This window comes from Papaver somniferum, chromosome 1 (assembly GCF_003573695.1).
Source record: "Papaver somniferum cultivar HN1 chromosome 1, ASM357369v1, whole genome shotgun sequence".
Lineage (NCBI taxonomy): Eukaryota > Viridiplantae > Streptophyta > Magnoliopsida > Ranunculales > Papaveraceae > Papaver > Papaver somniferum.
Window position 1 is genome coordinate 187902043 of NC_039358.1, and position 18335 is coordinate 187920377.

Sequence of the window (18335 nt, forward strand, 5' to 3'; positions counted from 1 at the left end):
GATCATAATGTTAAGGAATTATAATACGAAGTGTAACGCTTATCTTTTGAACTTCTTATATATGACATCGACATAACCGTATGAATGCTATTGTGATTTTGTGTATGGGTAAAGGTGAAGATTTCATCCTAGGAAAAAATGTTTGCATTTTTTCAAAGGAAGTACATTCATGAACTTGTTTTATGAATCGAAAGGGAAATCACCAGGCTTATTGGTATTGTTATTCATTGCACATCTTTGGATTACCAATATGTGTGAGTTAGTAGAACCGATCATAATTTGTTATGTATCTTGGTATATCTAATCACAATGCCTGACTTATGATTTGGTATGACTAGTTTTTATTAATTAGTGGAACCTATCCTAAGTAACCACCTGAGATGGTATGATCGATTTTTGTAATTGTTGTGACCGATCCTAGTAAATGGTGTGACCGATCACAAAAGAATTGTGTAATCGATCCTTGTAATTGGTGTAACCGTTCCTAGTAATTGGTGTAACCGATCCTGGTAATTGGTGTAACCGATCCTAGTGACTTGTGCAACCGATCACAAGTTATACCATGAGTATATGGTAACCGATCCTGGTAATTGACGTAACCGATCCTGGTAACTGACATAACCGGTCCTGGTAACTTGTGTGTTCGATCACAAGTAGTCCATATTAAGGTAGAACCGATCTTTGTGATTGGTAGAACCGATTGAACCCATGATTATGATTTGATATTTGATCAATCACATAGTTGTCTTGGAATACAGATGAACCAATTCTAAACTTGTTTGGAAGTGTGGTATAATCGATTCCAAGATTGTAAATATGAAAGAGGATTTACAAAGAAAGATGTCAACATACTTTGAACACGAACAATAATTCTTATCTTTTATTGTTCAAAGATATTCCTTAATAACTCAAGGAGATCCCGGTCCGAAATAAATTAAGAATCTTTTAATTAAGGTTTGTTAATTTTATATGCTTTAATTACCAGCAATTAAATGCATATCTCTAGAAAATAAAAATTAGTAATGTGCATTTACTGATTGGAGATTTTCTATTGAGAGATTTCAGAAATATTGGACAAAGCATTTCCATGAATTATGAAAACCGATTTTGGGTATCTACTACATATCTTGAAAATATTCGGTTTTGGAAATTCCTTGGTGTCCAAACATCCTTGGTATATAAATACCTAAGTTTGTATCTCTTGCAAACTATCCTAAGATCCAGGCAAACTTCATCTTTTTGTTGTTCTGGTGGAGCCGTCTATCCGGAGAGGAAAGTACTCTAATTAGGCGAAATCTCTTACGACCGCTCGTTTAAAGACTTTTGTGGGATCAAGAAGCTCTACGAGTACCGTTGGTAGGAAACTAGATAATTGCAGTTTATTATTTTTCGATTAATTTGATTGACTAACGGTTGTTAAACTTTGATTACACATAGTTTGTTTATTCTTAAGAATCTTCTCTTCTGATATAAGATTCACTCAAACTAGATCGAAGTTTCGACAGGATCTTTAGAGCTGTTTGTAGATCTAAAGACATCTTGTAATAATCTATTGTTAACAAACTCCGTTATGTGCATGATTGATCACAAGAGATTCAAGTGGTCTTGCAGGTTTAATTGAATATTAACTAAGATTTCTTATTGGTTTCTCATATCTTTGTGTAGCACAAACCTTGATCGGCTGGGATCCAATTAGAATCGGATTTATTCGGTTGATTAGTTGCATGAGATCGCATCCCTTTATAGTCTCTTGTTAGATTCTATATTGATTGATTGCAAATCTAAACTCTGCTACTTCGTTAGTTGTTGGATAGATTGATCTAACCAGGCAAAGGAGTTTATTTGATTAAACGGAAGAGCCGTTGCATATGACTTGAGATATCTTTATCTTAAAGAATCAATAGATTTGTTACCAAACATATTTGTTGTTCCTTTACTGTTTGGAATACGATCCAAAGGAATTGTTCCAGTGCGTGCACTTATTGAATGTCGGAAGCGCAAGGATGCTGAAGAAACTGTGAACCAGGTTTAGTTGCTTGGTCTCAAATATACGAAGTTGGTTTAGATTTTGTATAGCGGATTAATTCTGAAAGTATTCAATTCTGGAACAGGTACCGGGGTTTTTCTGCATTTGCGGTTTCCTCGTTAACAAAATCTTGTTGTGTCATTTACTTTTATTTTCCGCAATTATAATTGTTGTTATTATAATTTAAAGTAAATTACACAAACGTTAATTATGTATTACTTGATAGTGATCCTATAGAGTTTGGTTAAGTCCGAACCTATTATCAAGTAATCACAATTTGATTGTTGTATTTTCTCAATCTTGTATCCATAGATGATCACACAAAGTGTGAATACCAATTTGTCGTATTGTCTCGACTTTGTCCATAGACAATCACTTTCGGTAAGAGGGGATATTTTTAAAGATTGTGGTGTATTTTGGTACCCTCGTCTTTTTAGCATCATTCATCGTCTTCTGATTAATAGCTTTCTTGAACCTTATGCTGGGAAAATCATCCATTACCTTATGATTGATTGCTTTCTTGAACCTTCTGCTGGGAAAATCATTCATTGTCTTCTCATTAGTATGTTTCTTGAACCTTTTGCTTGGAAAGTCATTCGTTGTCTTCTGTTTAATAGCTTTCTTGAACCTTCTGTTGGGAATATTATTCACTGTCTTCTGATTAGTTCTTTCTTGAGCCTTTTGCTGGGAAAATCATTCACTTCCTTCTGATTAATTACTTTCTTGAAATTTATGCTGGGAAAATTATTCTTTGCCTTCTGATTAGTTGCTCCATCATTTTTCAAATTCAATAACATGTCCTTGTAAGAAACCGTTTTCTTAGGTAGAGGATTCGCCGTCTTACCTTTATTTGGTAGAAAAATCTCATTTTCATGTGTTTTGATTCTCTCTTCCTTCTTATCATAGGTCTTCAACATCCATTATGGTCTTAGTCGCAATGGTTTCCCTTCAATTAAATTCACCACTTCTGTGGCACATTCTTGCATTGTATCCACATTTTGGCCGTATCCATCTTCTTTCTCTGAGGTGCCCTTAAAGGTTGATTTTCCTTGTTCTGATTGACAAACTTTACTTCTTTAGTCGGTTCAGGTTTTTCTTTTTGGTGGCTCCACGGTTCCCACGACTTACCCGTATTCTCATGCCCTTTGTTTATGCCGAGTATATTGTTCTTCAAAACATTTTTCCTACAAACAAATTTGTTTTTTGGTTTTTTAGTTTTTCTGAATTTTTTGAATTTTTTTGAAGATTGGAAATAAAAGAAGACTTATTTACAAATTCAGGTGATTCAAGATCTGAAAGAAGACTTAGTTTCATTTTCTGTCAAGAAAAAATTGACTATCGGTTCCCTTTGAATCTTTGATGATATGGCAATGGATTTGTATTCAGTTGCTTTCTCTCCCCAAAATTTCTTTTTGGACGTCCATATCTTCCCTGATTCCAGTTCTGGATCTGCCCCTGGTATGGTCCTGTGGGCGATGTAATTACTGATGGAACTGGCACAATATTCACTTGATTTTCGTCTGTAAATGTGGCCCTTCCGCGATTATTCCCATTAGAGTTCTCCGGATTGGTCATCCGTGTAATTCTGCCCGTGTCCAATGAATTCTCAATTTGTGATCCCGCCTTCCGTAAAGAGAGTAATGTTGAATGGTAAGACGAGATCAGCCGGTTCCAATATTCATAGTTCAAGCAGTTTATTATCATATCAACTGTATCTTCTTCAGTTAATTTCTCATCGAGCTCTAATGCTTTGGTCTTCCAACGTGAAAATAATTCCATAAATGACTCATTAGGTCCTTGTTTAACTGCCTCTAAGTGTTTTCGAGTAAACTGAATTTCAGCTACACGTGTAAACCGCCTCACAAACATATTGACCATATCCTGTCATGTCAAAACTAGACTTGGGCCTATCTTCATCAATCACTTTAAGGTTGTTCTGGTCAAAAATCCTATGAAATAACTGTACTAACAACCCATCATTAATCCTAATGGTTTCAAGTAACCAACACACATACGAATATGGGTTTTTGGGCACCCGGTTCCATCATATCCATCCATATCCTAAAATTTAAAGTCAGGAGGTAAACGAATACTGGGATAAGGATATAACCCGTGTATATCTACTGTACTCCCGTTAATTTTTTGTAAGATACTTCCAATATCTTTGAGCCTTTGGGCCAACTGTCTTTCTCATGTTGTGGTTGCTGCCATTTCATCAAAATTGTGTCTTTAAAATTATCATCTTCAACCAATTCATTATTATGGTAAGTTTCTATTCCGTACCCCTCATTTTTTCCAGTAATGGCTTCGAGGGTCAACTTTTTGGTCTCGGCTCTCATCTTGGATTTCAATTCAGTGAACTTGGTATCCAACATCTTTTGGAATTGTTCGCGAAGCCAAGGTATTGCCCCAGCGTCGCCAGTCATTTCAGATCCTTTGGTCATTTTCTATGTAAATTTTCGTGTTCTTGTTCTTAAGTAAACAAAAAAGAATATATGGTAACACGGGGGTGTTTATGCCTCGGATTTTGTGCAATAATGAATGCGATTAACGCATGTGCATGCAGGGTTCACCAGATCTTGGGTAAGATTGGGCTACCTTAGAAGAATATACCTCAGACGTAGTCGAAACTAGTCTTCTTTGGTACTAGGCTAAGGCTTGTGGTGGTTCGGCTGATAACGCCCAGAGGGTTCAGCTTCCTAGCCACAGATTTTCCTAAAAAATCGGATTCCGGAAGATGCGAGATGAAATGCAAGATGTTATGGGTGTGTGCACGTGTGTGTGTGTGCAAATACCGAGAAGTGTCGAATAAAAACCCTAAAATCCCAATTATTTTTCGAGTTAGATTCTCAAACCCACAGAGAAGTCGCCATTGTAGATAACTTCGAAATCCTTTAAGATCTCTCAATATCTAAATGGAAAATACACGTGGAGTTATTAAAGTAAGTCTCCACCAAACTTAGGATCTGGGACCCACAATAAGCACTTTTCCAAAACAGAGAAATAGTCCGGGAATCAAGATACGGGGTAGGAAGGTGTGAGGCACCTAGCCCGTCAAATCCAAAAATTGGGTTCTACTTTATAATTGGAATTGTAGGGGTTTTAACCGTTAGAATAAATATGAAATAATAAATTCATGAAAATATAATACCAAAGTATTAGTTGCACAAATTCACGCTTAATCCATACAAAACCTTCTCTGAAAACAAAATTTAATTATTATTGCAGTCACAAATAATAATAATAATTATTATCAAAATAGTCAAAATTGCAAATGAAAGATTATATTATTATTGCGGAAATACTATTATTAATAGCAAAGAAACGGAATTCTCATGGATCACAAATTAAACCAATCACTGTTGCATATAACGGGAAGAAAATCTAGCTAGCTAGTTTTGCATGTCGCAATATCGAAGGTGTAAGCTTATTCAAACTATTAGTTGTCATAAATGGAAAATACACGTTGAACTATTATTAAAGGAAGTCGCCACCCAACTTATGGAGTTGGGACCCGCAATAAGCACTAGTCCAAAACATAGAAATAGTCCGGGAATCAAGTCAAGTCAGGTTAGAAAAGAGAGATTTGAATGTGCAATTTCCCAAGTTAAGCTTCCTGCTTCAAGGTCTGTCGGTTTAGATGTGGATATCAGGTGGAACTCCACCTTTAAGATGCTAAAGGATGCAATTTTTTTGAGACAAGCTTTTGCTAGGCTAACTGATTTGGATGATGACTTCAAGATACTACCAACCTCTAAGGAGCGGCAATAAGGAGTACACATATGTGAATGTTTGGAATTGTTTGATGTCCTTTCAACCAAATTTGATGGGATTAAGTATCCCACAACAAATTTGTATTATAATGGGGTTCAAGAAGTTAATAGATGCATTAAGCTCTGGGAATCAAGTGAGCATGAGTATATCAGAGACATGGCCAAGAATATGAGGATGAAATTTGATACCTACTGGAAAGAAAGTAACACTTTGATGGGAATTGGAGTTGTTTTGGATCCTAGGTACAAAGCTAGATGGGTGGAGTTTGTTATGAAGAGAGTATATGGTGTCAATCACTATCAAAGTCACTATAACAAATTTGAGCTTGCACTCAATGCTCTTTACTGTGCTTATGAAATAAACACCACAGTTCCAAATTATTATGATAGTGGAATGAGTTCAGTTGGAATGGAGATCTTTGCAGCTACAACATCATCATATGAATTTGGTTATGATGATTTTATTATGGAAAACAATGTCTTTGAGGTTCAGAAGTCAGAGTTGGAGACTTACTTAGCAGAACCGGTTCTTCCTAAAGGCACAACCACTGAAGAAATGAGGTTTGATATCTTAAGTTGGTGGAAGAATCATGCTCCTAAGTACCCAACTCTCTCAAGGATTGCAAGAGATGTATTGGCAGTTCCAGTGACAAGTGTAGCTTCAGAATCTATGTTTAGTATTGGTGGCAGGGTTCTCACATCTCACAGGAGTTCATTAGCTCCAGACCTTGTTGAAGCATTGCTTTGTTTGGGTGATTGGCTGCCAGATCTCACTCTCAGTGACAGTGATAGTTGTGTTACAGGTACACCTTAATCTTTCTTTTTTTTTTTGCAATTTATTGGCTTATTGCACTGACAATGACATTGCCAGCTTAAAATGTCTAACACTTTTGATTTTTCTTTCAAAATACAGAAGTTCAGGACTAAGGAGTAAGGTAAATGCATTTGCAGATGCAGTTGGCACTTGGGACTTGGCAGAGGAGAATCTGGAGATGGAGGAGGAATGCGTTTGCAGTTGTTGATTCAAATGGAGATGGAGATGTCTTTTTTTTGCAAAAAAAACATGAAGATTATGAACTTGTTTTCTTGTGTGGCATGAACATCTGTATGTCTTTTTTTGGTGTGGCATGGATTTAGAACCTGTTTTGTTGGATTTTAAAGTTGTTATGTGTTTTTAGCCTGTTTTGTGATTGTCCTGTGACATACCGGATGGCAACGGAAAAATATTTGTTATCCGGTAAGTCCAACGTAACAGTAACGTTTTTGAATTTCCTATTTCCGCGGGAAATGAATGAATAACGGATATCCGCTAACTTTTAATGGCAACGGCAACGGCATACGTTAGCATCCATTGACATCCCTAGGTGTGAGGCACCTAGCCCGTCCAATCTGAAAATTGGCCTCTACTTTATAATTGGGAGTTTAGGGGTTTTGACCATTAGAATAAATATGAAATAATAAATTCATGAAACTATAATACCAAAATATTAGTTGCACAAATTCACGCTTAATCCTTGCAAAACCTGCTCCCAAAACAAAATTCAATAATTATTACTGCAGTCACAAATTATTATTATTTTTTTATTATTATTATAATAATAATAATATTATTATTATATAAAAAACATAAATCTGATTACATAGGGTTGGATGTCAATCTAGCTACAAGCTGAGTCCCAACTCCTTTTTGAATAACCATACCTATTCTATGAAATAAAAACCGACCAATGTCAAAGTTTGCATCATTGTTTGCAATGCAGTTCTTAAGTCTCTTTACGAAAGCCACTGTGTCCTCTCCAAATTCACATAAGGTAGTGAAAGCAAGGACTCCAAAGCCATAACCGTGTGTTTCACAAACATCAAGGTACTTGTTTCGTTTGCGAAGAACGGCTTTAGCAAGACCCGGAATGAAAGTTGGATTGTTACTTGTGAATGGGGAAACAATCGTAACATCGAAGCATGTGTCCTTCCCGTTCTCCCAGTTATAAACAAGTAAGTCAGCCGGTAGCAAAGTATTGTTCTCAACTGTCGAAGCATGTGTCCTTCCCGTTCTCCCAGTTATAAACAAGTAAGTCGGACGGTAGCAAAGTATTGTTCTCAACTGTCCGGAGTCTAAGGTCCACCTCTTTTCTAGCCGGAACATTTGCCCTGAAGCAAACGTCTACGAAAACATCGCGCGCAAGATCGTGTCTGAATTTCTGCCCAACTTCGCTGACACAATGTAATGCATGGTCTCCAAATTTGTCCATATCTCTGTGACAACAGGTACAACGGCTATTCTCAAGGACTGCCGCAACGGCTAGTCCAAGGTCCAACTCTTTTTATTATTATTATTATTATTATTATTATTGTTATTATAAAAGACTGCCGCAAGGGGCTTATATTAAAAAGCAAATCAAGGTTTTATACCTGAATGACTGGAAGGTTTTATTATTTTTATTTTAATTAAAATAATTTTTATAAAAAAATATCTCTTTACGCAGATTTTGCCGGTGACCTAGCTACAAGCTGGACACCAACACTTTTTGAGTTGCCACACCTAACCTATAAAATAAGAAGCTACCGGAGCCACAGGTCGTTGTTGGCAAAGCAGTTTTTGAGTTTCTTCAAAAAATCGACAGTGTCCTCGCCTAGTTCTCCTAAGGTAGTGAAGGCCAAGATACCAAAATTGTATCCATGAGTCTCGCATGTAGCTAAGTATTTGTTGCGCTTACGGAGAACAGCTTTGGAGATAGCTTGGCCTGGTGCAAAATATCGAAGATCACTTGTGAAGGGAGAGACCCCTGCAACATCAAAGCAAGTATCATTTCCACTTTCCCAATTGTAAACTGACAAGTCAGCAGGCAATAATGTGTTCCCACCAAATGTAAATCCCAGTGAGGCTTCCTTCCTATCTACCACTCCCACCCGGAAACAGATATCCACGAAAACATCCCGTACCAAATTGTGCCTGAATTTGATACCAACTTCGCTTGCACAGTGAAGAGCATGGTCTCCATATATGTCCATCTCCCTCTTACAACTAGTACATCGACTTTCTTCAGCAAAAATAGGAATGCCGAGACGGTAACATAGCACACTTCTAAATTTTCTAGGTCCAAGAGTTTGATTTAGCCCACTAATAGGTATAGCGAGTAAATAATCCTGAGCATGCTTCATTTGGTTACACTGCCAAAGTACATTGTCACGCACAGACATCTGGAAAACTGTGGGTAGTTGCTTCTTCACAACTTCGAAATATGTTATTGCCAGAGAATGCATAGAGTGCGTGGAAGGGGGGGCATCAACTTCAAAGCTGAGAGAAGAAGGTACAATACCACATACCTGCGTATATGTCTGTTGGGCTTGCTGACGGTTAGAACTTAGACCTTCAGGAGTGACATTCTTCAAGATGGTGTGCTGCACAAATTGAGTCTGAAATTGGGATGCTAGATAACAATAATTGACTGTGTCAGTCATTGTGTAAATTCCTTGTCCACCATCCTTAATAGGGAGAGTTTCCATACGAAATTGTAATGGTCCAAAACCAGCTCCATCGGCTGTGATCAACTGTCGTAAATACTGGTATAGCTGCTCATTAAAATAAGCTGTAGCTTGCTCCAAGGATGAAAGGGGAGTTGTACACATAGTGAATTACAGTCTGGAAACACCAGAGCAATTACGTAATAGCAACAACTCGCATTGAGGGTCTTTAAGCTTCTTGACTGCATTCATGAGCTGAAGAGACTTGTCCAATTTATTCATAACCATATCTTTACAATATTGTAGGTCGAAACTCACAAGTCCTCCAAGTAATTGAACACCGAATGAAGGTCTACCAATGTTTCCAGGAAAGACTTGTGGATCAAAACTTCTGGGGTCTGTTGTGGTCCAAAAAACTTCAGTTTTGTTGACATTGAGATGAAGCCCCCTGCAAGCACCCTCAGACTGAATGATATGCAGTGCCTTAGAGACTTCTAAAGTATCTCCAATGATGGTGCCGTCATCCAAATACCAGGCTTGCAGATCTAACCTACACTGAGAAGCAATGTTCAACACAATGGGATGAAGTGTAAGTGCAAAGACCAATGGCCCAAGGGGGTCACCTTGTTGTACACCTTGTGCAGAGGCTAGAATAGTGTCATTATAATACAACCTGGCAGGTCTTGCATAACAAAACTCTACTCAATGGGAGATTGCAGGGCATTGCAATCTAACCTCTTTAATTAGTGTAGATCTGTCCACCATATTGAATGCATTGGTGAAGTCAATGAGCAGCATGGAGGTGTCACTCATATTTCCCTTCACTTCCATTAATCTGTTAACAGCATGGAAAATACTTTCACCTCCACAAGGCACTCCAACACCAAATTGATAATCACCTAAGTATGCAGACATTTTCTTACCTACTTTGGTGGCAGCGAGCTTTGACACTAATCTCCTCCAAATGGTACCCACGGCAATGGGTCTCAGACCTCCACCTGGTTTTTGTAAAGGAGTAATAGGAGCACTGGCTATGAACTCACCAAGAGCATTTGGACAACAACCCGAAATCCATAGATTAACTACCTTAGTTATTGAGGCTAATGACTCATCTGCAACAACATTAGTAGCACCACTCATCGCATCAAGAAGATGCTGGGCTCTCAACCCGTCTCTCCAACAAGAGGTACCCTTGGGAAATATTTGTTAAGGCTTTAAGAACTGACCGTGCATCTACTGTGATTGCGTCACAAGAAATAACATCAGCAGGAATGACTGGTGGTGAGTGTCGCCTCATTACAAGGTGCAATGCCATTAGATGAAAGTACTTTAATGGCAGCGGTGTAGTGCCCATAGGATAATTTCTTTCTACAAGCCTCCAAATTGGCAGTGTCTTGAGTTTTCTTGCTTTTTGGCTTGCTGAGTTGCCTACATTTGGTTTGTTCCAGCAATTTGTTGACTAGTGTAATGCAGCCATTGTGTTCTCTCCAGTCAAGCAAGGCTTGGTTGATGGAAGCGATTAGAAACTTTTCTAGCAACAGATCGTTCTTCTGAAGAGTTTTTTGGGATGTAAAGGTTCAAAGTGCAGATGGGGAGGAGTAATAATTTAATCCATGGCGAAATCTTCTTAGGGTTGAGTATAACCAAATCTAAGCAGGATTTTAGGGTTCTAGAAAATTCAACCTGCAAGGTGGAGGTATACTTGCAATGGTGTTGAAATGTATATGAAAGACCTCGTTAAGCATATCTAGAGAAAGAGATAAAGGAATAATCTCTGCAGAATTGGTTGTGATCTTGCTGGTGGGAGCATTAGGTTTTGCTATGCCAGAGATTAAATAATCAACATACCTGCCATTATGTGGCCTTGGAATGACCACATTACTATGTTTGCAGGATTTCTTCCAAGTATGCAGAATCATGCAGTGACTGCAAAGCCAGCAGCGTAGCTGTTTTAAAACCTCTTCACAAGAGGTATACAAATCCCTATCTGCACTCAGCCTATCTCTGCATTGTTGTTTAGCATCTTCATTAGGAAAATGCATGTCAGTAAGGTGTCTCTGAAAAGAACTACGGACATATCCTCGTCCATTAACCCCATCGTTGCAGTCATTAAAGTTCTTAAAAGGACAATGAACACGGTCACCCTGTTGAGATGGTCTCGATACCGTGCTGGAAGGGACCTTGTCACTTGAGATGATGAAGTGGTTGTGAACTGAGACGATGAAGGCGAACCCATAGGTGAAGCTGAAGATTCATCATTGCTGCATTGAAGAAACCCATTAGCAGTTTGATCAACAAGACCTTGAGAGATGGGACGCAGGCATTGTGTCTGACTAGACCTAGTAACCCTAGGCATGGTGAAGCACAGATAACTAGTTAATTTGAGTTTTAAAGGATGGGACTGTAAGAATTCACAACAAAATGAAAACTTACAACACCATTCACTAAAACACTAGTTAAACAACCACAAAGAACTGGGCAATGTCCCAAAGCTGAACAATTCATAACCACTGCTATTAAACTAGAAATCCTTTACAGAGAACTTAAGCACAAAACAAAACAAGGCAAAACTAACCCAATTAAGAAATCTTAATTAGGAATTTACTGCACCAAATTTTGTTCCTTCAATCAACTCCCAGAAGCCAAACCTGCTTCTTCAAATCAATCACCGAAACCCACCACAGAGACTTCAAATTTGCTTGAGAAAAGGCCCTAAAAATTGTATCTTCAATCGAAATTATGAACCAAGAAATTAAGCACATGAAGCAAAACCAATACAGGAAACCCAAATTACGAATTATTACACCACAAGATCTGAAACGTTAATCAACACAGAGAACACACTTCTTCAAATCAATTTCATAACCCCTAACTCCAGATTCTTCAAAACTGCTCCTTGAAAAACCTTCAAATCAATTTCTTCAAACACTCTCTGAAACAAAAGAAAACCTACTCCTGATATAGCCAATCATAGAACCCCTAATTCAAACGCTCCAAAATTGCACCAGGAAAGCCCAAATTCAGATACTACAAACACTCTTACATTCAGATTCAAAAAGAATAAAAATCTAAATTCAAATCTCACAGAAAATTTTCGATGTTGATGGTGAAGACGAAAAATCGAGAGAGAAGGAAAAAAAAATTTTATTATTATTTTTATTTATTTATGAGAAAAAAAGCTTTGTATAATGATCTCTTCACATTTTACATTTTTAACTAAATTTTTATAATATGTATAAATTTTTATTTATTATTTAAAAGAAAAGAGTATATTACATAGTCAGTTTTTACATCGAGGGTGTTGGTAGCCTAGCAACAATCTGGGCACCGACTCCCTTTTGAATAATAATACCTACTCTATGAAAAAAAGACCCTCTTACTTTACAATTGGCATCTTGACTTGTGAGATAGTTCTTTAACCTTCTCAAAAAAACACAAGTATTAATATTATTACCTTTTGAATATTATTATTATTATTATTATTTTATTTTTTTTGCAACAAGAAAATAAACTTTATTAATCAGACGAGGAAAAATTACAAGAATTAGATGGGAGCCTAGCAACAAGCTGGGCCCCAACCCCTTTTTGAATGATAACCCCAATCCTATGGAAAAGAAAATCCCCCACTATGATATTCGCATCATGATTAGCTATATAATTGCGTAATCTTTTCAGAAACTCTATAGTATCACTCCCTAGCTCACCTAAGATGGTAAACGCAAGCACCTCAAAACCAAAGCCATGAGCTGTACACTTCTCTAAATATTTAGTTCTTTTTCGATCAACAGCTTGACCAATTGTCTGGCCAGGAACAAAAGCACGCACTCCAGCGCCTGTGAAAGGAGAAACACCTGTGGTATCCACACACACATCACGCCCATTATCCCAATTGTATACAAAGATATTTGTAGGTCTCAAAGCCATACCGGTGTCTGAGAGAAATCCTAAATCCACTTCCTTCCTATCTGGGACCCCCGACGATAACAAATATATGTAAAGGTATCCTGAACCAGATCATGCCTATATTTGAGACCCACCCCATGCGAGCAATGCAAGGCATGATCCCCAAAAATATTCATCTCTCTACCACAACTAGAGCAAGTGTACCCTTTTTCGAAAAGAGGGATTCCAAGCCTATAACACAAGATAGCTCTGAAATGCCGAGGCCCTAGTTTTTTATTAAGCCCGTCAATGGGAATGGCCGATAGATAATCTTGTGCATGTTTGAACCCGTTACTCTGCCACAAGGCTGAATCATGCTCCGTCATAACAAACTGATCAGGTAAAACAAAAGTTTGATTACACTGGCTTTGATGGCAAGCTAGCTACCAATTGGGCCCCAACACCCTTTTGAATAGCCATTCATATTCTATAAAACAAGAAACAACCAGAGTCACAATTTGGGTTGTTGTTAGCAATGCAGTTCTTAAGGCGTTTCGCAAATGCCACCGTGTCTTCACCATGTTCTCCTAAGATAGTAAATACAAGAACTCCAAATCCATAACCGTGAGTTGTACATGTGTCTACGTACTTGTTTCCTTTACGGATAACAGCTCTGGCGATTGCTTGGCCTGGAACGATTATATTATTATTACGGAAATACTATTATTATTAGCAAAGAAACGGAATTCTCATGGATCACAAATTAAACCAATCACTGTTGCATATAACGGGAAGAAAATCTAGCTAGCTAGTTGTAGGTACACATTTCATCTTCCGCCACGTGCCCACAAAGACACACGTGGAGGACATGCGGTTAAGGGCATCAAGATATGGTATCACGCGTGGACAACCAAGAGTCACTTTATCCTAACCCTAGAAAGATCTAAGATCTACGGCTAGGGATAGTCAGACTGACGCAGACAAGACAGGGGTAGAGGACAGCTGTCTACCGCGGACAGACATCTCAACTACCCGCATTAAATACCCTCAAACAGCATACGTGTCAGTCAGCCTGTATTGGAAGCGCAAATAATACTGCGTATCCAGACAGAACACGCAGATGCAGCCGAGAACACGAAGACTTCTGCGTGAGTGGCACAAAACACAAGAGGATAAGGTTATAACGGGCTTCAGAAGTGGACCCCACGTAACCTCCCTATAAATACCCCTCTCTCCCAAGTGAAGAGGGAGGCCGAAAAACATTGAGAGGAGAATAGGAGAGAGACAGAGAGATAGAGAAAGTGTAAGTGAAGTTCCTCCTGCTGCGCAGGCTTATATTGGTCTCAAAGTCATTCGACTATTTCTGTAACCTTCATACATATAATGAAAAACCCAAACCCGTAGACAGAGATCTGAGTGATGAATCATATAAGTTAATCGTTTCATCTATATTCATGCATTTATACTTTATATGTTCAATTCGATACTTATGGTATATCACGTTCGTACATTTTATATTTCATCCACTATTTATCTTATTGTATGAGCCAAGAACAATGATTGTAGTTGATGAGACGAGGAAGAGTATTAGAATTCTGAGTCAAGGATTCGACATAACCTATCCATTCCCCTCAGGCGCAACTTATTTACTGTATTGTCATGAGTCTGCGCGCATTATTTGTGAATACTCAGATGACACCAGATCTTTGTGTTCACAATCTGGCACTAGAAACAGGGATCTTCATCCCGGTAAAAGATTTATCTTCTCCCGTGACTTGTTTCAGGCTTCGTTTTCTGGAAATAACGATGTATGGAACACTACGGTTTTTTCCGTATATGATTTCAAAAACCAAAATTTTTAAAAGATCCACGTTTATCTAAGTAGATCTGATTCTTCATGCATTTTATAAGTTTTCACGTCTTTGAAAATCAAAATTATGAACAGATCCGCGTTTATCTAAGTAGATCTGATTCTTCATGCATTTTCTAAGTTTTTAGGTCTTTGAAAATCAAAACTTCGAACAGATCTGGGGTCATCTACACAGATGGACGCATTAAGTATTTTCAAGATTTTACACCTTTGAGGACTCAAAACGCTAATAGATATCACGTGGGGCCCATTGTCTTCGTGATTTTTTCTCTCTCTTTCAGGAAAATATTAAAAGATGGAGAGAAGCAAAGATGCCGAGAAGGCTAAAGCTCCTTCAAAAGAGATTCCAAGGACAACCCCAGTGGTAACTAGGAGTAAGCAGAGAGGTGAAAAGCTAAAGGAAGCGGATAGGGCGCAGGATAATGCAGAAAGCATGGCCCCCATCAATGCCAACATCATCGCAGCAAACGTAGTAAATGTTGAGGCAGCCAAAGCAGGAGCTTCAAGAGCTGGCGTATCCAAAGTTGGAGCTCCCAGAGTAACCAATGCTTAACTACAGGAACATCAGAAAGTCGTGGCAGAGTCAGGAATACAACAACCCCTCTATGGGATGCCCTTAACCAACGAACAGAACATACCCTTTCCAGCCAAGCAACCGCTTCTAATAGCAAGCCAACCCTCACAACAACCGTCGAGGTCCCAAGGTGCACAGTTAGACCCACCAGAACTAGTAATACAGATCGTGGATGAGGAACAAACCATAGCCGCTGATGAGCAATTGCGGGCAGGAACACCAAATCAAAGGTCAAATCATTCCGCTCAGATGATGACCGAGCTGACAGAATTAAGGAAGAACCAGAAGGCATATGCAGATGTTGTGGAGATATTAGCACAAGAGAACCAAACACTAAGGGAAAGAATCATTCATAGCGCAGAGGTAGAAAACCAACGCGACGAATCCAACTCCAAGGCTGTAGCACCTAATCAAGATAGAAGAATGGTGATCGCAAACAACCCACTTCCATTGAATCGAAGAGGAGCAAGGAGCAGCCAAAGATCAGACCCTGATTACAATCCCGAGAACTCGGACTACTACGACGGTACCACCTTCCCACGAGCAAAATCTACCATTCATGAGGAACACCAGATCGCAATGGAAAGTCTGCGTGCTGAGATGCTGGCAGAAATCAAGGAGCTAAAGACTAGGCAGGGAGGCGGAAGGCTAGAGCAAGTGATGAAGGAAGCAAACACTACCCCGCTGACACCACACTTGGCCAGGGCTTCCATACCGCAGAAGTGTTCGGTTCCTGCTTTCGATTGCTATGACGGATCAACTGATCCTGCGGCTCATCTTCGATATTATAATCGAATGATGGCCCGTTGGGATAACGAAGACTCCATACTGTGCAGATACTTCCCATCAAGTTTAAAAGGGTCCGCGTTGTCATGGTTTGATAACTTGCCATCAAACTCCATCGACTCCTACGACCAACTCACAGAAAAATTTCTAGCAACATACATGTACAACAAGGTTGTCAATACCGGCATGGACAAACTATTCTCGCTGGAGATGAAATACAAAGAGACCATCAGAGAATATACTAATAGATGGCACAAGATTTGCCAAGCTATTGGCAACGTAGATCCCGTGGTTAGTATCAACTGCTACAAATGGGGGATGGACAGGATGAGTCCTTTATTTGTCGAGATCCACGGAACCATCCCTACCACCGAAGGAGATCTCCGGATAATCATAGAAAAGCATGCAAGGTTAGAAGAAATTCAGCGTGAAAATCCCAGAGCTCATACTCAACGTCCCACACGCACAAATTCCGTGGATCAAGCCAGCGGGTCCAAAAGAGGAATCACAGAAGAACGTCCCAACGAAGAAAGAAAGGAAAGAACGAAGGGATGATAGACGAAGAGGTGATCGAAAATTTGAAGATCAAATCTATACCAAGCTGAATACCAGTTATTCGCGCATCCTGAGAGAGATCAAAGGGAGGGAGAACTTCGATTGGCCATGGTCCAAGGGAAAGCAGCCTCCTAGATCAGAAAAATCCAAGGAATACTGTGAATACCACTGTTTCAACGGTCATCAAACAGAAAAGTGCAAAAATCTCAAGATAATGATTCAAAAACTAATCGACGCAGGAGACCTGAAGCAATAATACAGAAGATTGATAACGAAGATAGAACCAAGAGAGGCAAGCAGGTTCAATTACCAGAAGGCAACCGCACCCTCAACACGATTTCATGTTCAGAGATTCAAGGACCATCCCTAACCGCCCAGATTGGGAAGAGATTGAGAAAACAATTCGAAGATTATTGTGAGCTTTATAAGATCGATGGGAAAGAGGTAAACGAGCACGAACAATGGATGGACGCGCCCATGACTTTCGATGCAGACGATGTGGAAGAAGACATGGAAGACCATAATGATCCTCTAGTCCTCACACTCCCAATAGCAGGGTGCAATGTCAAGAAAATTCTCATCGATGGAGGAAGCTCAGTCAACGTCCTGTTCTATGACACGTTCAAACGTATGGAACTCAACGACGAGCAACTGCTGTCATCTTACTACACCATCTACGGATTCAACGGCGCAGCTACAAAGCCCCTAGGGGACATTGTCTTACAAGTAGACGCAGGGCCCATGAAAGTGGACACTCGATTCAGCGTCGTAGATGCACCTTCACCTTACAACGCCATCATCGGAAGAAGATGGGTTCACAAGCTCAAGGGAGTAGCGGCAACCTACCATCAATATCTCAGATTCCCAACACCCCAGGGAGTCATGGAAATTAAAGGAGACCAAGTAACTGCGCGGGAATGTCAGACCTTACAGAATCAGATCAATAATGAGCGGGAAGAAAAGCACCAGTCCCGAAGAGCCAAAAATAAGGAGATAACCATAGATACATATCTGGAAGAAATCTCCGGAAAAAGCCTTCTGAACGTAAGCACCACTGGCAGCGCAGAAGCAAGCACCTCCGCGACAAAAGAAGACGGAGAGCCCACCAAATAGCAATCAAAGAATGTTCCTCTCTTGGGGGAACCAAAACCCACGTTTACACCTGTCGAAGCAGCTAAAGAAGTCAACATAGGTACTGAGGGAAACCCGAAGATTATCAAATAGGCACCTTGATGGATGAAGAAAGAGAAGCGCTAATCAAACTTCTAAAGGAATACGCGGACATCTTTGCTTGGAAATTGGGGGACATGCCGGGAATTGACCCAAAGTTAGTTCATCACGAACTTCGAATAAAACCAGGTACCCCCCCTTTTAGGCAGAAGGTGCGCAAAGTAGCTCCAGAATACC

At 39.3% G+C, this 18335-nt stretch overlaps 1 protein-coding gene across 2 annotated transcripts; it reads right to left on the bottom strand.

The window, feature by feature from the left end:
- Positions 1–7480: 7480 nt before the first annotated feature.
- On the bottom strand, positions 7481–12402 carry LOC113310188. 2 transcript variants are annotated; one of them, XM_026558789.1, is made up of 2 exons: positions 11837–12402; positions 7481–11522 (listed from the first exon to the last, which is right to left on the bottom strand). In XM_026558789.1, exon 2 carries the CDS (start codon positions 9424–9426, stop codon positions 8359–8361), a length of 1068 nt encoding a protein of 355 aa, XP_026414574.1. In that variant the 5' UTR covers positions 9427–11522; positions 11837–12402; the 3' UTR covers positions 7481–8358. The 2 variants fall into 2 exon arrangements, with proteins under 2 accessions (XP_026414574.1, XP_026414566.1); XM_026558781.1 differs by having other exon boundaries at positions 7481–10096; positions 10185–12402.
- Positions 12403–18335: the final 5933 nt, after the last annotated feature.

Bases quoted from the DNA above. Each gene is read 5' to 3' on its own strand.
- LOC113310188 (XM_026558789.1), bottom strand. From the start codon at position 9,426: ATGTGTACAACTCCCCTTTCATCCTTGGAGCAAGCTACAGCTTATTTT.